This window comes from Cyanistes caeruleus, chromosome 2 (assembly GCF_971803275.1).
Source record: "Cyanistes caeruleus chromosome 2, bCyaCae1.hap1.1, whole genome shotgun sequence".
In the NCBI taxonomy this organism is placed as follows: Eukaryota; Metazoa; Chordata; class Aves; order Passeriformes; family Paridae; genus Cyanistes; species Cyanistes caeruleus.
The window spans coordinates 26,503,809-26,526,722 of NC_141702.1; the positions used below are offsets into that span (position 1 = coordinate 26,503,809).

A 22,914-nucleotide genomic window follows, 5' to 3' on the forward strand; every position below is an offset into this window, starting at 1 on the left:
ATCATAGTTAGATGAAAAAAGATAAAACACAAATGTTCATCTACTGAAAATTTTGGAAATAAATTTTTTAGATATGACTTAAATATATATATGATAGGACAAAAACCAGCCTGATAATTGCTTAATATTTATTTGAAAAGGCACTTCATGTGCACCACTAAATAAGCTCAGAACCAGTGATTATTATCTATATGTAGGTTTTTCAATCATTACTTCTTGCTGCATTCACTGTTAGGGGAAAGAATACCTTGGATGTTCACACAAAGGAATTTCTGACCTAGAACAATCATTATAATCAATGCTCAAGGAAAAAAAGTCCTTCATCTGACAATGTTACTCAAAGTGACCTATTTTCTTTGCTTTATTATTTTCATTTCATCCTGTCTCCTGTTTCACAGCAAAGAACTTAGCAAATTTTAAATTGTCCTTCTCTTTGACCTGAAAAATTTGACCAATTACCAAATTATGGTACATGGTGGTATTTTTACAATCCAGAAAGTATTTTTTATACACTGCTTTAATATGCAAAATGTACAAAGTAATGCTTCTCTAAGCAGAGGAAAAATCAAACTACAGGAGAAATCAATTTATCCAAAGGAGCTCTCACTTGAATCTCTCAGTTTTTCTCCAAGTGATTTATTAAAACATCAGATGCCACCTGGTATTTCCCAGCTTCTCTGAGTAAACTCTCCCTCTGTCTTCCTTTCTCTGGCTGGAACTTTTATGAAACTACACATGGGAAGGCTGATCAACTTAGCCATTCTTTGCCTGTGATTAGATTTTGGGTTATGTTTTTAGGTGGGGAGGTGGAGACTTTCAGTGTTTTACCTTCAAACATTCTGACATGTTTCTTACCACAGCTTCTATGAATGATAGAAACCACAACAAATGCATGAAGAAAATGTTTCTTACCATCACTGCAGACAATGCCAGACCTTCCATATGGACACAAGCAAACAGCATCTTGCCTGGACTTTGGAAAACACGTAGCACCGTTTCCACACGGATTTTCATCACAAGTTGCAAACTGGCAGAGTTTTCCAGTGTAGAGTTTAGGGCATTCACAATACCAATTTTCTTCATCACTGACAAATATAAATTAAAAAAAAAAACAAACAAGAAAGTCTAAGTGCCAAAATGAACTCAAAACAAGCATAATAACACTTAGAGAAAATCTGTGGCATCTCCCTTATGGTTGTAATAGATCTCTTTGTTTTTACTAGTGTTCCTGGCATTAGACATGCCAGAATGCCTTATTGGTGACTTGAGATGACAGTTTCTTTCGGGTTTAATTTCATATTTTAATTTTTTCTTTCTTTTGCTGGTGAGATATGTGACTTTTCCAATGTCTCAGTAGTTGTTTGTGCTGCTGCTTTCATAGCATAGTCAAAATAACTGCTGCAGAAAAACAGGTCTTCTATTATGTCTGACAAAATGAAAATGTGTGAGGACAAAAAATGAAAGTTACTAGTTTATTTTGCAAATGGAAAGATCATTTGTATATTCAGGTACCACATACAGCTTGTATGTATACAGTAGGATGCAAAAAATCCTGAAATATGAACACTTGCAGTATTGACTATATTGAACCTGAAACAGAATAAACAGGTAATATCTCTGCTATCATATAATTTATGTTCTTAGTAACAGAAAGAATATTAGAATAAGCAAGGATAAAAATAAGTTGTAATCAGTCCTGAGGGCTGGCAAAACCGACTTTTAGAAATGTACACATCCTGGTTGTACCAATTTTTTTAATAGCATTCAAAGCAATGATAGGAAAACCAAAAACAGATAGGAAAACAAAAGAGTGCAAGATGTTCCTATCTATCACATATTATAAATACAATTTCACAAAAGGTCTTATTTGATTTTCCCCTTATATTATGGCTATAAATAGATGACATCTAGATAAGTCAGTTCATGTGATGGCTCAGTATTCATGTACATCCTCAGTATTGAAGAGAAACATGTCTGCCTTTTACTCAAAAAGGTCACACATACCCCTGGGTATGAATGCAGAAGACATGGTGCATGTTGTATCAAATCACACTCTTTGTGGTTTTCCAATAATAGCATAATCATTAGGATGAGCGCTGATAAAATTTCAGATTTCAAATATGATTTCTGAAAATTCATTATCTGCTCATAGTATCCATGCAATTGGGTTAAAGAAAACAATCTGGAGCTGAAAGACCACCTGTATTTTTTAAAAGAGGGAAATAAGTAAGTCTTGTGACAGTCCTTGCTCATAGCAGTTGATTAGTGTGTTCCTAAACTGACCACCCATGGAGCTGGGGAGTGAGGATCTCAGCTTGAGAGTCTGCCAAAATGAATCTCATGAATAATGCCTCCAGACACCTTTGCAAAAGAAAATTGCTATCAGCTGCAATAATAAATTTCTGTGTGTAGCCTATTCTATTTATAGGTCTGCTGCAGACAGCAGGAGAGGAATCTAAATGAGATGCTGGTTTGCTTTCATTTGTACAGTGTTGAGAATCCTCCTTTCAGAGAGTTTAATATCGTTATACAGTTCAGCTAGTTGAAAAAAAATTAATAAAATGAATTATTCCTGGAAATCTACAATTGTTGGTGATGGTTTTTAGTTCTCAAATGTATTTCATTTTGTTTATGGAAGAAAAGGTAGATCATTGCTGCTGACTGCCATAAGACAGACTTTAGTCTTCACCTTTAAATAAAAAGAATTCATACATTCTTTCAATGACCTCTGTATGCCAACATTGGCCATTTCTTTTTGTAGTCTTTTGCTATTGTGGAGAAGATTAAAAATAGCAGATTTCATAACAAATTTCTATCAGTTTATGGTTAACAAAATGAGCAATGTAATGACATTTCACTGTTGGTACTGTAACATTCTCATAACAAAGAAGAGTGATGCCTGATAAGGCAAGGAAAAGAGTTTTTAAAAAGTTCTACAAAATATTATCAGACTTGAAAATGTAACAGCTAACCACAGACAAAGAAAATGATCACATCCATTTCACAAGGATTACTATACAAAACTCCAATCTTTCAAAGCACACTGCAACTGTACTAGGTTAAGAGAAGGACAAGATCTTCCATATTCTACTGGATTAATCTCAAATGCAAGAAACACATAATGCTCAAATGACCAAGAACTTCTCCCAGGTAGATTTCACAATTTCATGGTGGCCTGCCACCCTTTATAAATGCAAGAAGCAAATGAAAGGGACCAGAAAATCAGAACAATGATATCTTTTGCCTGTGCTGTACACCTGTGAATGACTCCAATTAAAACATATTACATAGAGGATAATTACATACATGAACTAAAGAAAGTGAAAAATAAGGAAAATACCAGAATTTTGAAGCTGCAGAACAGGATATAAATTTGGAGTGTTTTGCTGAAATGTGTTATATGACCATATTAGTGTTTGAGTTCAGATCCAGAGCATGCTTCTGCAGAAAATCTTCTGGCTGTCCTCTGTTGAAATGCCTTTTTCCACATTGTGTCTCTAGGGCATATGAACTGAGTTTCTCTCTGAGGAACCTGCACCAGAAGATTTTCTCACACCTCAGGTTGCTTCAGCTGTATGGACTTGGCATTCAGACCCAGACCAGGTCTAGTGTGTGTCAAAGCTTCTTGAAACATGAATAATGAGGTCCTCAGCACTAATTGCTGTGACCTGCAAATATATGCCTATTGAACTACTTAACCTACTAATATGGATGCAATTTTATAAGCCAGCAAAAGAAAATCATGTGCCCATGGTATACATTACATACCAAAAAAACCTCAAGATTTTATACTAGAGAACTGAAAAACTCCAGGAGGAAACAGAGAGAGGAAAAAAAAACCAACAAACAACCCTAACTACTCAGAATCATATGAAGGAAGAAAGGCAGAAACAGTTAGAGAAAATGGGAGAACAGACATAAATAATATAGAAAAGGAGTGAGACAAGACTATTTCTAGAGCACCATCACCTCATGTCTCCAAGCTTAATATACAAGGAAAAAAGATGTAGGGAAAATGAACTTTTCCCTGACATTCTTATAATCCTCTGAAATGGTAAGGGACATATTTTGTATTACTATTTCCCATGTTAAAATATTCCTTTGATCTTTGGTTTAGATATTATGTCGGAAAGAAAGTCCCCAAGTAATATTTGTATGGTATGACACAGTATTGGTAATTCAGTAATACAATTTCTCTTCTTGAATCAATGTTACATCAGTGACCTGATTTAATGAAATCTATAGGATTGACAGCTTTGGGATGCCAACACAGATTGTGGTAACTCATTTATTTTGAATATTGGGCAATACAGAGGAGACTGGATTGCAATACATTATTAATCCAGTCACAGCTGTATTTAACCAGCTTTTAAAACCCTTCCTTTGACTTAAATAAATTCTGTTTTTGAAAGAAAACACTTTACATAGTGTCACAGACATCATCATCTACTGACACAGCATTGTGTTTGCCCAAAGCAGAGTATAATTTTCTATATTCCTGTGCTTTTTCCATCTCTAAAGTGGGAGTACAAAGGAAGTACTATACATGCCCTCTCTGTACTTTTATGCAAGAGGCCTTCCCTGGAAGGAAGCACACTCAACACCCTTTAATCATGATGTTTAAGATCCCTTCCAACACAAAGCATTCTATGATTCTATGGTTCCATGGTTACACTGTGTGTCATAATGGGTTCAATATTTAATGACATACATTCTTTTAGTGCCCTTATTATATTATCTGTAACAAAGCTATGGAAGTTGGAGGGAACAGCTCCTTCAGCCAATAAGTAGTAGATGTAATTCAACTTATTTTCAAGTTCTTACTGTTATGTTTTCCTAGCACTCTTTTGTTTTAAATTACTGGAAAATGAAAGGACCATCATACTTTTTCAGTTTAAGCTTTAAGTTGAATTATGCTTCATGCAAAGATTCATTAAATTTCTTTCCAGCATAATGTAAAGGCAATTACAGTCTTCATTTGAAAGCTTTGTGTAATAGACAAATTCACAGAAACTCACTGCAGCCAGAAGGATAACCTTATCTCAACAATAATCTTAAAAGTATCAAAGGACAACATATAAATGAGGCGTTTCTTCCTTGTGCACGGTAGGTGCTTTTCAGTATATAATATATCTGCCAATCTTTCCTTCTATTATACAGCTCCCCAAATCAATTCAGCTTTCATGCTGCTTTAGTACTTTTCACTCAGGTTTCCTCAATTACGGTATCTTGTCTAGCTCTGAATGCTTTTGTTATCTTTACTGTTTTGAATCATTTTTTGCCCTGTCTGGAAGCATTATTCTGCAAGTTCTATCAGTTCACTTTAGTTTGCTTTTCCTTTCACTGAAAGCATTGTTGTATTTGGTTTGTGTGATCAGGTTTTGGTGGTGGTGGGGACCTACAGAGGTGGCTTCAGTGGGAAGCTGCCAGAAGCTTCCCCCATGTCCGATAGTGCCGATGCCCGTGGCTGTGAGATGGACCTGCCACCGGCCAAGGCCAAGTCCATCAGCAATGTTTGCAAAGCCTCTGGGATAATTCAGTTAAGAAGCAGAAAAAATGCCCTGGCAGCAGCCCATGATGGAGCAGGATCCTGGCAGGACCACAGCCCTGTGGAGTGAGGAGCCATGCTGAAACAGGTTTGTTGGCACGACTTGTGGCCCTGTGCCTTGGGACACACACTGGAGCAGTTCCTGAAGTACTGCAGCCCATGGGCTGAAGAAGTTCATGAAAGACTGTTTCCTGTAAGAGGAATCTCACACTGGAACAGGAGAAGAGTGAGGAGCCCTACCTTTGAGGAGGAAGGAGCAGCAGAGGCTTGTGATGAAATGACTGCAACACACATCCCCCACTCCCCTGTGCCACTGTGGGGGTGGAGGCATTCTCAGGAATGAAGCTGAGGCCAGGAAGAAGGAAGGGGTGAAGGGAAGGTGATTTAAGATTGGGGTTTATTTCTCTTTACCCTACCCTGATTAGATTGGTAATAAATTATTTTTTTCCCAGGTTAAGCCTGTTTTGCCCATGACAGCCTTACCCACGAGCCTTTTGTTATATCTTCTCTCCCTCGTTCGGCTGAGGAGGAGAGATCAACTCTGGTGGGCACCTGGTGCCCAGCCAGGCTCAACACACCAAAATTTTCTGCACTGCTTTTCTTTATATAAAGGCTCTCTTTAAACCAAGACCAAATCACCTGTGCATTAAGTTGATTTAGAAAACTATAGGGAAAATGTTTTGAGATTGGTTAGGTACACTCATAAAGGAACTATTTGGCTTAAAATTTTCTTTGGGGCAGATTTAGAGTTATATTGGTTCTATTGCAGACTAAATAGGCCCTCACTTTTCAATTATGCTTCTGAATTATTCTATTTAGATTAAAATATTGGAGTGGAAAGGTTACAATCCCACTTCAAAAGGAGAACATGAGGACAAGAATGTTCCAACACCTTGCTTGCCTCTTGACAAGATAGGAGAAAAAGACTGTTGTGTAAAAAGTGATTCAACTCTAGCTGAAAATTAATCTGTAGGACCCAAATAAAGCTTTATCCATCCCAATCAGACAGCAAAGAGCATCTGCTCTAGCCTACCATTATACATATGAGTTTCCTTGACCAAGAATACACTCTTAAAACAATACTTTGACAGTAGAAATTTTTCTGGAGTTTGATTTAGCTGTGATTTAGGAAGGAGAGAATTTGATTTATGGAAACAATGGCGGAAGAGAAACTCTTGTTTGTTGGCAGATTATCTATTTCAGACCTTCAAAAATGCCATTATTTCCAGGAGTTCAGGATGGTTTTAATTTATTTTGCACTGTACTAATTGAACTTACAGTACTAACTTTTCAGGATCATGGAGCCTATTCTGGGATCTTTTATAAGCATTCTTTAGACTCCATTTTCCACTCACTTGGCCAACATGCAGGATTCCATAATCATCACATGAAAGATGCATATCCATTAAAATGTATGATGCATAAAAGGTTTTGCCTGGTATCATGTCAGTTATGACCATTCCTGTCACAAGAGGATGCACAGTTGTGGTATCAAGCACTTCTAGATGTGTAACACTTAATGACAGATGGTTAAGGATCCCTCAGAAAAAGTACAGCAAGTAAGGGTTGGTAAAAACAATCTATCTGGGCAGGAATCCATTCCCTGGCCACATCTAGGAAGACAAATAATGATCTGTCAGGCTGGTTCCAGTGCAAGGGCTATAATTAGCTCTGATTTTACTCCTTTCCCCAATCTTGGTCTTTACAGTTAAATCTACATTTTGTCCTTCTTTGTGTTGTCTGCAAAAAATAGTCAATAGATGTTGACATATGCTAAATATATTTATAAAAATGATTTTTTTTAAAGTTGAAAGGCTATGATTTTGATAATAAAAAATTAGCATTACATGAAACATGTCCAGAGAAGCATATAAATGTTTTCAGCAGCATAAGGAATGAAGGCAGATCTCCACATCTTACTGAAATTGTATGCAGCCTAAATTCCATTTGTCCTTCAAAAATCTACCATAATTCCTTATGAAAGAAATTTCCAATTGCTCCCAGCAGTCCCTAGGGCTCTAAACAGCCTTTGTTTCAATATCTCTGCCACTTGCTGTAGGACTTGGAAGTACCATACCCAAAGCAGTGACATTGAACACTGCTCTGCACCATACTGCTTGTTGAACTGCTTTCATTAAAATTGCATTGTATTCTATTACTAATTTCTATTAGAAATTTAAAACAATCTTTAAGCACAAGAACATTAATTACTTCAATTTTAGGCAAATTTATAGGTTGCAGAACTACATGACAGTATTTTCCAAGATTTCAGCCTCATTTCGGAGCAGCTGCACTTTGCTAGAGTAATCATGGGGAGACAGGTAACAAAATTACAGAGCAAAATCTTCAATAGTTTGTAAAATAACAGCATTTACTTTAAATGCACAACACAATAACTTTGAACTACAATGGCTATATTCTAAATCCAGAGCTGTCTAATATGGAAAGAGGAAAAAAATAAAGTGCAAATCCAGGTGGTTATTATACTTTTCTCTCTATATCAGTTTCTTACTAATTCATTTTCCTGTTTCTAAGAGACTTTTTATTTGGGTTATTTATTTATTATTTTGAACTCCCATAGATGCAAACTATTCCTTTCTGAATTCAACTTACAGGAAGAAGCTTCCCTACCCAATTCTTGATGGTGTTGTCACTAGTTCTATCGATATGCCACTCTAACAATCAGAGGCTCAGCACCTCTTTCATGTCTATTTAGCACCTGTTACCTTTCCTGTTTTAAAAATGTTCTGAATCACAAGGGGTTGATCATCATTACTTTCTTTTAAGCCTGGTCTATTTACAAGGCTGGAAGACACAAATCTCTTTAGAGATCACATTAAAGAGTAAGTTAAGCTATGAATTTGCAGGGCATCATCATCTTCCTATGGTGATTTTCCCTGTTCAACTAATTTCTTATACCTCCTGGTAATTCAAATGTAGAGCTTTCTCTTCAATCCTAGGTATCTCCTCATGTCTCTGAGATTTCTGTTTCTAGCTCAACAAAATTGAGATAATTTTACTACATGCACCTAACAGAGTGTAAAATTTACAGATAAGGATTTATGTTTATAAACATAGAAAATGAATTCTAGGCTATGAATGAAAATAGCAATTACTAAAGGCTCCATGAAAAGCTGAAAACATCACAAGTGACCAGGTAAACCACAGCTGCTTTGAACTGTTTACCATTCACTTCATTTGAAAATGTTTACCATTCACTTTGGCTATTCCTTTTTCTAGCTATCCTAAAAATGCTACAAGAGAGAAATTCTGAAGGAAAGAACTTCATGGAGGAAAACCTGAATAGAATCTCTCTTTGATGGTTCATCTTTCCACATTAAATCTTCAACTTATTTTTCTCAGTGATTGCCAAAAGAACCTTTGTACATTGCTTGTTCATTTCTTAATGAAAACACAAAATTGGGTGCACAGGCATGTGCTCTGCTTTTCCTCTGAACATCTAACAGAGCCATGAGGTGGACAACTTAGAAAGAGCAAGTCCCTGTGGATAATGCTTTTCCATGGCAGGGAATAACTATGAGTCATACTTTCACAATATTTTAGCCTTAATGAGAAAATTGTATCTCTCCACTTTGCCTGTATATCTTGTAAATAGTTTCTAATACTTGAATTCTATTACTTGTCTACCCATGGGCCTTGGGAGCATTTTTTTTTTTTTTTTACCTGACTCTTTAAGTTAAGAAAGGATAATAATAATAATAACAATAATGATGATGATGATGTTGATGATGATGATGATGATGATGATGATAATAATAATAATAATAATAATAATAATAATAATAGTAAAAATATTCCTGCTCACAAATCATGCTTCAAAGCAGTAAGCATTTGCAGACTAGCATCTGTGTTTGCACAGTGGCAAGTGAAATGTAAACCTTTGTTTCTTCTGACTGTGCATCACAGAAAATATGATTCTATATTAAATATACTAATGTATATTAAAAAATGTACTTGTATCATGTCATGGTAGTTTACATACTAAAAATGGACCACCAATCTAATCAGTAAAAATAGAGCTGCAGAACCCTGCCCAGACTTCAACACATTTTTTGAAAGAGTATTCGAGCTACTAAAAGTCATTTGTCAGCAGAAAATATTTTTCAACCTCTTTTTTTTGGATCTCAAATGAAATTAATAACTATCTATATAGTTATTATTATAATATATATGTAGCATATCAGACTATAGCCCCTAAAACATCAAATCCTAAGAATGTTGTAGGCTGAGTTAATTTCTATTAACACTTGTATCTAGACCTTATTATATCATGAAGCTTGAGGTGATATATGAATAACACAAGCAATTGTATTTGCCATATATTCTACAGATTTATTGCTTACAAAAGGTGGTAGATTAGCCAAAATTCCTTGGATGGTGCAAACTATTTCCTTAACAATGACCAAGGTGATTTCTTTGCCTCAGAAGGTAATTTGAATCTCTGTGCCTTTTCAATCTGTAGTTTCTTTGACTGTCCAGAGCTTTAATACTAACAGAAATAAATCCTAGAGATTTAAATAAGACTCTGGGAATTTCCCAAATAGCTTTTTACAGCCTTCAGAATAGCACATAATCAGTTACACAATGTGACTGAATTGGTAGGTCATGTTTGAAGAGCACTGGTTTTCAGGAATCACCTCACATATACTGGTACATAAAGTCTAGAGTTAAATCCTATCTCAGCCCAAAAGAGGTGTTTCATCACTGAAGACATATCTAATTACACTAAGCATGGAATGTGTGATGCTAAATTCCAGCGGGGGGAAAAAAATCTAGAGCACCCTTTGTGTCTCTTAGAACAAGACAAGTAAAAATTGGCCTCCATCAGGCACTGCAACCTGTGCTGAGTGTAGTATAAAGACTTCCCACAAAAACAAAATAGCATTTTTCTTTAGTTCCAAAAAACCCATCTCTTAAAGCTTCTGGGTGTTTATGCCCTGTCTATCTCTCTTATTTCTTTGAGATTCACTTTCTCCCCCATGTAGTTCAGATATTTTCTTCTGCTGTTGGGAATAAAAGAGGAAAAGAAAGCCTCAATGCTGTTTTCTAGTTCATCCTTTCTCTGGAGTATCATCAGCTCTCAGAAGGAGCAAGAAATTCCTGCATCATAGGATTTTTGTTTAAAATTTAACTGAAGCGTGGGAGGTCAAGGAAAACTTCGTAGGTTCCATTTGTCCACGGCTCTAAACAAATTTTTTACAATTAATTCAATCTAAGCTATTTCTTTAAATGACATCAAAAGTAGGTAAATAAAAAACTGAAAACAAAAAGCAGCTAGAAAAGTAAGGGTGTATGAAGGACCAAACCTTGACCTCTCTGTCACATTTCCTCCTACTAAAATGAAAGGTAATGTCTAAGAGAGTGTACAAAGCTTTTATGGATAGTAATTGCTTAAGCTTGCACAACTAATTGAACATGAGAAGGACAAAGAAGCACTGAGTATTAGAACTACTGAAAATGTTGTCTGGAGTGAAAAGTTAGCAGTCACTGTGTGCTTTCAATTTTGTTACAATATGCTCTTTATCAATAGCTTGGGTTGTTCTGTCTTGAAGGTTGACCTTCTACTTTGATTGCTGCCTCAGCTCTGAATTTCACACATTCCTGGATGATGGCTATGACTTATGAAGGATATAAAATGCCCTAAAAACTGTAAAATCAAATACTATAAAACTGAGTGTTGGCATTTTTCAAATGTTCAAGAACTGTTAGAGTTGTCCCATTGCTGAGAATTAGCACAGCTGGTGACACACCCAGAGAAACTGTTCCAAAGTGCAACAGAAGTCTGATTTGCAGCTGATCTTTATAAATGGTACAAAAGGCCATTTGTGTATCATTATCTCAAACAGACCTATCTTTAAGTGCTATGAGATTAGTCTCTCTCTAGCTTGTACTCAAGAGGTCAGATGAGTCAGGTCATCTGACTTATTTGCAGCAAAAGCTAAATCATTGTCTTGAAAAAGTAAATTACATGAGAATATACAATAGAGGGAAACAGTTGCATCATGACCTCATTAGCAGTACAGTTATTGCTTCTAGATTCCCTTCAGAGAAACAACTCAGTTTTTCTTGCTATCATGATGCTGACCCATTTCTTTACATTATGTAGAAGAATAACAGGAAGCTATTCTGTCAGTCTGGCTCTATTGGCTATCCAACCCTGTAGATTTTGGGGAATGAAAGTAAGCAGTTCTTTTAAATAAGACAGTTGAAATGATAAATGAATAACTAAAATAACCTAAATTAAGATTAGAAAAGCATTTGTAACAATCTGCATTTAATCATAGAGGATTTTAGAGTAGTATAGAGTATCTATAACTAAAATTTAGAAAGGCAGAGCCTGTGACAATATTAACTTTTGAAGGTAAATGAGTTTCTTTACACCTTCTGAACACCTTTTATTTCCAATGAGCATCAGTATGATGTCTGTCCATGTAAAATGAAAGTACTGGAGCAATTGCTACTAACAATCTGATATTACACTCATTCTAATGTCTGAATATTTTACAGATAATGCTCTTCACTGCTGGGTGGAGTGAGTGGGTCTTCAATCTCTAATACATGTTGTACTCTTCTGACAAAAAAACTTCTGACTCAGTATCAAGGATGGTGATTTGAAAAGTGTATCCATATTTTTGCCATGAAGTTTCAATGTGTCTGTGTCTGCATAGCAGAATGAAGAACATCCATGTTCTTCATTCTGCTATATTCTGCTATGTTCATAGCAGAATGAAGAACAGAATGAGAACATGGAAGTGGAATTAGACATATTTGACTTTATTTTAATTAGCACTGTTACCACCTGCCCTGAACACGATGGGTTGTTTCATTCTGACTGCTAATTCTTCAAGGAAAACAATGCTTTTTTTCAGTTTACCAGCATGTATTGATATTACAATTCATTCTATCTTCATGAAAGCTACCTTAGTTGTGTCTTTTCTGCAACCATTATCTCTTTATTTTGCTTTATAGGGATGTCCACTATGTATCCATAGAAACAAGCACAGAATGAACTGTGATGCTTTGTGGTCACGTTTGTTTTGAAGTTACCACATAAAGGAAGTAAAAGTGCAGAAGGAAAGAGAGAAAGAAAGAGAGAAAGAGAGAAAGAGAGAAAGAGAGAAAGAGAGAAAGAGAGAAAGAGAGAGAAAGAGAGAAAGAGAGAAAGAGAGAAAGAGAGAGAGAGAAAGAGAGAGAGAAAGAGAGAAAGAGAGAAAGAGAGAAAGAGAGAAAGAGAGAAAGAGAGAAAGAGAGAGAGAAAGAGAGAAAGAGAGAAAGAGAGAAAGAGAGAAAGAGAGAGAGAAAGAGAGAAAGAGAGAAAGAGAGAAAGAGAGAAAGAGAGAAAGAGAGAAAGAGAGAAAGAGAGAAAGAGAGAAAGAGAGAAAGAGAGAAAGAGAGAAAGAGAGAAAGAAAGAAAGAAAGAAAGAAAGAAAGAAAGAAAGAAAGAAAGAAAGAAAGAAAGAAAGAAAGAAAGAAAGAAAGAAAGAAAGAAAGAAAGAAAGAAAGAAAGAAAGAAAGAAAGAAAGAAGGAAAGAAGACAGAGCTCAAACACAGTAAGAGGAAAGAGTACATTTTAACTCTTCCTGCTTACTTCCTTTAGACAATTTCTAACAAATATGTTACAAAGACATATTGGCTGCAATATTAATGAAGGAATTTCTTCCTTCCATTCTTTCCTATTCATTGATATCAATGCCCCTATAAGTGAAATGCACATTAGAGCTAGTAAGGGCAGCAACACCACATTAAGGCTGTGAAAGAAACAATCTGCTTGTGTTTGAAGAATGATTTAGTAATTGGAGTGCTTGGAGTTTTCCCAGGCTTTCAGGTTCACCACACTACTGAAAACAGGTGATCTTGAAAATTACACCTTTTCACACACTGTAACACAAATAGGCATAATTAAAACCAGAATTTTAATTTAAATTCTCAGTTGAAAGAAGGTGAACTGGAATTACATTCTCTACATTCTCTACTTCTACTGCTTTGCTTTAATATTAATATTAAAGATCTATTGACAAAAAGTAATCCTGGAGTACCAGTTCTCCCAATTTCTGCTATATGTCTCTCCAAAGGTACGGGCAGATTATACCAATTATTCTGGTTATACTGATTATTCCTGGTTCAGAACAACAGACTCTTTCATGCTTCCGCCGCTGGCTTCAGCATTCTTAATTTCTAAAAAGATGGTGAAAAATACTCACAAAAAGCTTCCAAGACACTTGGGTACTTAAAGGCTAACCTAAAACAGGGCCTGCAGTGCAAAAGTTATACTTGTACCATAAATTTCCCTAAAATCCTGAGAACTTGATAGAAGTTACGTAGCATTTTTATTTTACAAGTGTAAAATTTAAAAATACAAGTGTCATCTGTGCTATCCAAATGAATCACACAACTCAAAAATGAAGATATTTTCTTTGTTAACTGATTCTATTTTCTGATGTGCAGAGGCTTTCTACAGCCTTTTTAGGACATTCAGAACTGGAAGGTAGTTTCCTGGAGTCAAGGTCCGACTACATCTGAATAACCTTCACATCAAAGAATGTTTCTTTTGAAACTTCCACCTGTAACTGAGTTTCCAACATAATAGTGTTTAACTTGTGAAAGGGTCAGACCACGGTGTGCATGTTCAGCTTGTCTGAACCAGATGACTGGTTTCATGAGGATCATAATCTTTAGCACAGTGGCAAATGCTTTAATGCAGACAACGATCACTATGAATCCACTTAGGAGCTACAGAAGCTGGTAAAACAGCTGAGTTTTTTGCTGCATGTGCTGCTTCTCTTTGGGAAAAAAAAAAAGAAAAAAGACAAAAAATGTTCTTGCTTTACTCAAGGTCATGTAATTCTAAAAAGTTAATATTAAAAATATACTGTTGTGTGACAAATCAGGATGTGATGCAAATCAAACTACTCCAAAATCAAAATAAGAAATATTAGATTTGTCTGCAGAGTTGATAAATACATTTTTTTGTGTATTGGATATTGAAGAAAAGGGTGCTAGAAAGTGGGAATTCCTACTGAAGCACAGCTATCATTGATAGATAGCATATACTCTGCCATATATACCTTCTGTACTAAATTGATGGGCATTCAGTGATACAAAAGCAGTAAAAGAAATAATATCATCAGAAACAAATACAGTTTTTCATTTGCTTTCTTTTAAAATGTCTTAAATTAAATGTGTAAAGTCCTAACTTTCTTAATATTCACTTAGAACATTTTCTATGTGATCAACGTAGTAGTGGAATATCATAACCACTGATATAAATAGGTCAGTTTGACATTGTATCATCTGTGAGATAAGGTATCTTTCACTAGAACTGATATAAACCATGGCTGATTATAAACACTTATTAGTGTTTACTATTTTCTGCTGAACTCTTTCAAACATAAGATCAACACTGGAGTTAACTAGTATATGCTATTATATGATGGGAGAATTCCTTTAAAATCTTAATTTCCCATTGTACCTGTGCTGTGATTTCTTTTTAAAGGTGATAAAGAGATGAATATCCGAACCATTCTAAAATATGTTAATATTCATAATATTTTCATTTGTCAAGCTGCAGTAAAAAGTATCTCACAGTGATGTTTGTGGGATGGGGATCTCTGGCAGAGGTTTCTGCTAATGCAGCCAAACAGAGAATATTTCCATTGGGAATGACTCGGCACAATAATTGTGGAGAAAGCAGTGTAAGAACAGTTTTTGTCGCAGTTGCTGGTTTGGGTCCTACAAGATTTTACAGTGCACAAAATCATTTCTGGCAGAAATTCCTGTAACTCATATGGCTGCCCTTAAGTGTATTTTCTGTATGTAATATAATTCTAAGTCTTTTAGTATTATCTAAAGCAGTGTTTGTGCCAAGGTATCATTTATGTGCTTCCTGTGTTCCAGCACTTTCTGTTAGACTGGAAACTGCAGTACTGGAGGAATGAAGTGATTCATTGCTCGTGTGTTTCTATGGCAAGATTTTCTGCTGATGTAATTGTTCAGCTCCACAGGTGGTAGCTATGGCAGCATCACTTGTGCAGAGAGAAAACCTTCAGCTTCAGATGTTTTAAGGAAGGTTAAGTTTTTCATTGCTAAAAACATTACTATATGGCACACTATCTATACATGGCATCAATTACACTGTTACTGTAAAAGACTAGCTCATGCACACTGGAATTATCTGTAATAAATGATAAAACCAGAAAAAAAATAGATATGAAGTGATTTTAGTAAACAAAGAATATTTGAAGCTGTATTAATAGAAGTTATAAGTGAAAGATACATAAAAAATGTTTGACATGGCCTTAAATATATGAATATACATAATATAGATTATATATATATATAAAATATATGAAACAGCAAGAGAGATATTGGTATATTTGTCCACTATATCTAAAGGTCACCTTTGTCTCCAAAGTAGTGCAGTTATGCCTCAAACACGCAAGCTAATCTGTTTTACACAGGATTCTATAAATCTCAAATTTTAGGGAAGACAAGAAAACCAGATTTTATGAAGCTCCTTTCACACTCTATTTGTTATTTATCAAATATCTTTTTGTATACATAGCTAAGCCAATGTGATTCAGTAAGATGCAAAGAGCACCAGAACCATGAATTCATCTATGAATCACGAGCATAAATCACACAGGATCACAAAAGGTAGATTAATCACTCCTTCCTCCTACGTCACCACCTGCCAGGGATGGCCACTAATGTGCACTCTCTCGCTCTTAAACAGTTGCAGGTAGTGCCTGAAATAGTATTATGTCCTATTTTATGAAGGTTAAGTATCCTGGAGAAAAGGCATCATCCTCTTACTACCCAAGCTATTAAAAAGCTTCATCCCTCATTCATCATAATTTCAACAAATACTTTGCTCTGTAGTCACTGTGCACTCCAGCCTTCCAGGAAATGCAGCCATCTGAAGACAAGGTTATATGCTATAACCTCAGCATATTCCTACCACCTGTCTTAGTGCAGCAGCAGAGCTTTGAGAATGCACGCCAGAGACCCTGTGAGAAAGCCCCCAAGCACTATTTATTGCAGCCATTGAAACAAGAAAAAAAAAATCCCTTCCCACTGTCCCAGAAGAAATTAACTCAATGTTCACAGAAGCTCACAGGATGCAGAGGTGTGCTCTGACTTATGACTAAAACCAGTGATCTCCCAGCAAAAGTTGTGGCTGATGATGCAGTATCACACCCACTTTGCTCTATGAGATATGAAAAAGAACTGGTGATCTATCTGAGCCATTTTTGACATGTCTTATCAACTCAACAGAGAAACTCAGAACCCTTCCTTCAGGCAGGCAAAGCTATACTCCCTTTTAGCTTACATGACATGCATTCTTGAAAGGGAATATTTTTTTTTTCAAAGAACTGACCTGTGGCCAAGCACAGTGACACCAGGCTGTGTCTTCTCCCCTGAAACAGTACAGGGTAGCAGTAGCACATACCATTTTTTTCTTTTACTACATTGACAATGTTTCTGATTTTGCACTATTGTGAGAAGCAAAGATAAAAGAGATGAAAAGAGGTGTAACAGATCAGAGCATCAGGCTCTTGACATTTATTCCAGCTAGCTGTACTGGAAAAAGTGTATTTTCTGCAAAGCAGAAAGAGTAGCATTGTATTGTGGATTTGAGACTGAAACAGTGCTAAGGTGTCAATGTTTATCTACTGCACGCAGTGCTTGCACAGCATAAGATTCTATGTTTTCTCACCCTGAGCAGGCTGGGAGTGGAACAAGAAGTTGGGAAGGGATTCAGTCAGGACAGCTGACCTGAACTGGCTAAAGGGATCCCATAATCTAGGGGAGTGTGCTCAGCAGTGAAACCTGGGAGCTCATCTTTCCAGAGTAGCTGTTGTTTGGAGACTGGCTGGGCATTGGTCTGCTGGTGGTAAATATTTGCTTTTTTTGGTTCTTTCCTTTGTTTCTCTTCACTTATTAAACTGTATTTATTTCAACATACCTGTTTTCTTAGTCTTGTCTTTCCATTTACCCCCATCCTTCCGGAGGTGAATAAGTGAGTAACAGGTCTGGGAATTACCTGCTGGCCAGGGTGAACCCACCTGACCGAGTAAATGATAAATTCCAAATGTGTCTAGGAGCTGCTGTGTCAGGAACTGCAATACAGACACTCTGCAGAAGTTTGCATTTGGCTAGCTACTCAAGGACAAATGATCTGGCCCAAAGACTGGAAAATCTGGACTTTGCAAGGGACATTAACTTCCGGCAATTCTTCTGCATTTTGATAACAACAGACATTTGTCAAAGTGAGTTCAGTAGCAGGTCAAGATTTGTATGACAACCAGGCTGCAACACATTTAATCAAGAAACAGAGAGTAGAAATGCTGCATTTCCCTAAGGGCTTTCATACTCTGACTCCATTCCTGCTGGAATCCTGGTCCACAGCAGACTCCTTGCCCAGGTTCTGTGATGCCAAATGTAGAAAACCCCCTCCCCTGGATTCTGTACAAATCCCAGGAGCATTCCCACAGAGATGTGGGTACATCCTCAGAAGTGACACTAAGGCAGTCTGAGCAGCCCCCCTGGGCTGGAAATATTTGGAGACTTTTATGCTTTTCCTGGTGTAGTCCTTGAAATCCAGGAACAAAAAGGGCCACAAGGGAGGCAGGCTGCATGCTATCAAGGGATGCTATTACCTTGTCTCTGACAGTGGACATCTCACAAGAAAGTAGTTTTAATACAACATTCATCATCTCATGACCTGCAAAAAAGGACATCTTGAGACAGATATGTTTCACAGTTTTAACTGTGAAAGATATTTTTTCTTATGTGAACATGTCTGATCACTTTATAAAGTGATGTCAACTATGAACATTTACATTGTGTTGCATTATTCCACTGCTTATATATGAAATATTTCTTATCAGCAACCTCTGTGTCTTTGGATACCTGGAACTTGGACTGTAAGTTAAGATACCACAATGGGAACTTGAGATAAGATAAAGCTGCTTTTGTTTGAGTACTATCTCAGACCTAGGGAGAGGTTAACAAGGGTGGGTGAGAAGAATTTATCACTGATAATGGACACAAAGACTGCAGAATTTACAGGGCACAAGGAAAGTCAGTTCAGGAACTGTGCTGAATCATGTCTGATTGGCTACAAGGTTAAGGGAGATGAAGATGACCAACTCATGGTGTTTTACACCAACTGCCTATTTTACAAAGCTGCTAAGTATATTCTAAGATGCTTTGAAGTAAATAGTGAATAAAATAATATTATATCTGTTTCTGATTGTGTTTCCATTCAAGGCAGATTAAAGTAATTTATCTCAAAGAGCTGCTGAGCAGAGATGATGAGGTTACAAGCATACCCTAATGGTAAAGGGCCATTGGTTATTTCTGGAATATTAAGGAAGACATTATTATCAGTTAAGCTTGAAAATGATGATAAGAAAACATGACATTCACCTGGAATTTTGTATATGCACATTTCCATCTATCATGTCATGTTTTTTAGAAATCAGCTAATAGAGCTCCCAAGGCAGACAAAATTGATAATATCTAACACAGAATTTTTGCTGTCTAGTCTCAAAGTGTCAGTAGCAATATATTCAGTATTAAAAATTTTCTATAGGCAGAAGAGTCTCTTGTTCTGATTACTGTGATATGTGTCATTTGTTATGGTGGGCAGTTGCCAAAGAAAATTACTTTTTAAAACTGCTAAGAAAGCAAAGAATGATAACTACCAAAAATCAGAAGACTGCTGGTCATCTGCCTTTTGAATAAAGGCTTCTGAGACTCATTAATGTTCACTTTCTGGTAAGTCTTGCAGTATTGATGCAGAAGATAAAGTAGGATTAGAATGTACTACAAGCTGTATGGGTAAAAATACTTGCTCTTGCCCAGATTTTCAGACCTTGGGCAATTCTCTTAGATGTTTTCACAAAAGAGAATACTTAAGACAGCAATAGCTTCACTACAACATGCCACCTGCAGAGCAACCTGATGAGATCCCTCTGCTATCGCTGCCAGCTTGAGTTAAGAAAACACCATATGAAAATTTTTGGTAGTAAAGGAATTCAAGTTATAGGCTAAACATGACTTTGCATCTGGATAATTTTTCACCTAAGGGATGACAGGGTTTTTCTCAATGCTAAGGCTCTTCAGCTGTGAAACTAGTATAATTTTGTTTTTCTGGGTGCATTAAGAAGATCAGCATGAAGCACTGTGGAACTATGATCCAGATGAGCCCTTACTGCATATTTAAAACAAATTCCGTTTTAACAACTTTGTTGTTTGCTCACAGGCCATCCAACATGTGTGATTCAATGGAATGAACAAATACTTTTTCTTCCATTTAGTAACATTTACTTCTTGGCCATAGTTTCAGAATCTTAGTGTAGTGGCTGGAGAGAAACATTATTTTATTGTCTTTCAACAGGGAAAGATTTCTGTTCATTGGAATGAAAGCTGAAAACTGCTGAATGCAAAATTACTCTTTTTATTTTGAATTAAGAAAATTACTATGATTACTTTTGTATTTATGTTTGAAGCCAGGCTCATAAATGCAAGCTTTCAGAAGCAAAACCTGTAATATTGTAGCATTCCTAAAATTTTGTAAGGGAAACTTATTAAAGGTATTTTCATGCAAATGGATGTGTGGCTTCCTTTCATTAGCTTGCAGAAAATGGCCTTAATGCCAGCCAAACTAGCCAAACACCAGTGGTGTGAATGGCTTCAGAACATTCTTTACAAGCCTGCCTGAGTTCTAAGTACGTTCCCACATTCCCAGAAAACTTTTCCTTAAAACTGTATTCCTTTTATTGAAGTTCATGCACAAGCTTTTCTAGTTTTCATGTGTCTACTTCTTTTGCCACAATAAACTCTTGTTTCAGAAGAAACGTATTTTTTTTCCCTAAAAAAAGATGAACTGAAGTTATTATGAGTATTTTTTTTTTAAAAAAAATAATAATCTGGTATAGAAAAGGTAGTCCTGCTTACAAAAAAACCAAATGCAACTCCCCAGCAGTCTGAGATTTTCAGCTTCAAGCCACTGCTGATATCTAGATCAGATCAGAAAGGACAAAAAAGGACAATAAGTAGTCAACAGGTATCACTACTACAAGCAGACATGAAAGTTTATAAAATAACTATGCAGGTGAATATAAGACTATACATGATCATATAGTGTATGAAACAACTTAGGAAAATATTCTCTTCCACTACTTTTTCAATAGCTGTCAGTCATTTAAAATAAAAACAACCCACAAGGGTAGTTGATTGAAAAATACCATAAATCCTGAATTCAGATGATAGCAAAAACTCTATAAAAATAACTTGCAAGTAAAGATTAACACCCAGCCAGTGGAATAAAAATGGTCACCCACTGAAAGGATACCAGAATTCATCTTTCAAAAGTCTTAGTTGGGGAAATTCAAAGTAAAAATGCTGCTGGAAGAAATTGGTTTAACAAGTCAGTTTTCAGATTCTGAAAAGTGGCATAAAATAAGATGTGAAAGACTGTAAAGTCAACTAAAATCACTGCAGTTTGTGTGGAAATGTCAGACTTCTATCTACTTCACTCCAGTTTTTCTGTTGAGTCCACATGAAGACTATTGGTACCATGCCCATTTAATTCCTTCTGGGAAAACTGCGGGATGGTATGTGCCATTATAGCAAATCCGTCTTGTAACAGCCTCTTAAAATTGTTAAATATTATCTTTATGCCTTCATTTTCTTTCTCCTTCTTCAGATTTAAAAAAAACAAACATGGCTCTTTCCCACTGAATCTGAAGTGATGTGTCCATGAATGTGTGTCAATATTATGGGTTAATAATCACTCAGGCAATGTTTTGTAAAAGCATTGAGGGCTGGGTCCTATTATTACAGGTGTTTAACACACAGAAAGATTCAGATTGAGCAATATAATGTCTGAACACCATGGTAATGGATCTATGTGAGCAGTTGCTCAGTTATGGGGATCTCAATGACATAAACAAGAAGCCTGAATATGTCAGGCTTGGTAGCTTTTACATTTTGTGTGTTTCTTTCTCTGTAGGCTGGAAAGATGCAGGGATTCATATCTCACTGCTGGCCCACTCATCAAATCCGTGTATAAACAGGAGTGACATGCCACACCCACACATTCCTGTATACAGTTCATACTGCTGAGCATTTTTTTTGCATCTTTTCCACATCCCAAAAGGATTTGTACCTCTAGACCATGACCTGCAACATTAACTCCTGACACTTAAATGCTTGAAAAGTTAAACAAGTCTGGTAATTCCATTGTAGATAGAAATGCGGAATAAATGAATTTAGCGACTGAAAGTCTGCCCAGCATGTTACAAATGTTTTGTGCTTTTGCAATTTGTCATTAGAATGTAACTGACTGCTTCTGACTTTGGTATCCACAGCAGTAGGCCAAAGTACAAAGCAGCACAATTAAGAGCCTTCATCAGTCAGGTTTCAGGATCATGTAATGACAATTTACAATGTTTATGATTCTGGCAACTGCCTGTAATGTAAACTCCATGGTCATATAAATAAAATAATGCTCTTATGCTAATATGATAAAGCAGAACTACTATACAGAATTTATTATATATATTATGATGCCCTTGGTTTGGCATTATCTTAATGTACTTCACTGCAATAAGGCTCTGTACATTTGCAGTAATATACTGCAATTTTATACAGTTGCATAAAAGCTTTATTGAAATAATACTGCTTTTTATGCAATTCCTAAAATAGCAGAGGCATAATGTAACACCAAAATCATAGGCTATTTAATAATGCATGAGATGTTAAAATTATGCCACTTTTGTATTTTAAATTGTCTGTTTTTTCTTCATCTTAGTGTTCAGATGTTCTCCCCTACACTGTGGTACTTCACCCTTCTTCTTTGATCTTAATGCAAAGAAGTATAATTTTGCAGCATACTAGTGTTATGTTTTTCCTACCAATCTGTAATGCATTATAAGAAGCTGTTAAAGAATAAAAGACTTCCTGCTGCCCCACTTCTCAAATTTCTTTGCTTCATTTGCAAACATCCAGAAAAAGCTGGAGTAACCACCATGTTTATCTTACTGAATGCTATTTCAGACATTAAAAAATCAAGGGAAAGATTTAGGGGTGGTGCTAATCTCATACATTTTACTGTCCTTTGGACACCCTTAGATGTCAAAAGCTGTGTTTGTAGAAATCAGAGACTATCTGCAAGTTTAGGAGTCTGCTTTTCAGTCAGCATAAAGATATTGCTGACATCAGTGTTCACACAATTTTCCAGGAAGGAATACCTTTTCCTCTTAACTCCTGGAGTAGTCAGGCATTGTCTTAACAATAAAACACATTTCTGTCACCAGGGGACTCTAAAGCAGTGC

The 22,914-nt window shown here is 36.1% G+C and overlaps 1 protein-coding gene across 1 annotated transcript in view; it reads right to left on the reverse strand.

Moving 5' to 3' along the window:
• Positions 1–22,914, reverse strand: part of EYS (EGF-like photoreceptor maintenance factor) — a 454,013-nt gene that overhangs the window by 54,683 nt on the left and 376,416 nt on the right. The window contains exon 22 of the mRNA XM_023922426.2: positions 913–1,085. Coding sequence (XP_023778194.2) covers positions 913–1,085 — 173 coding nt within the window. The remainder of the gene's footprint in view (positions 1–912; positions 1,086–22,914) is intronic.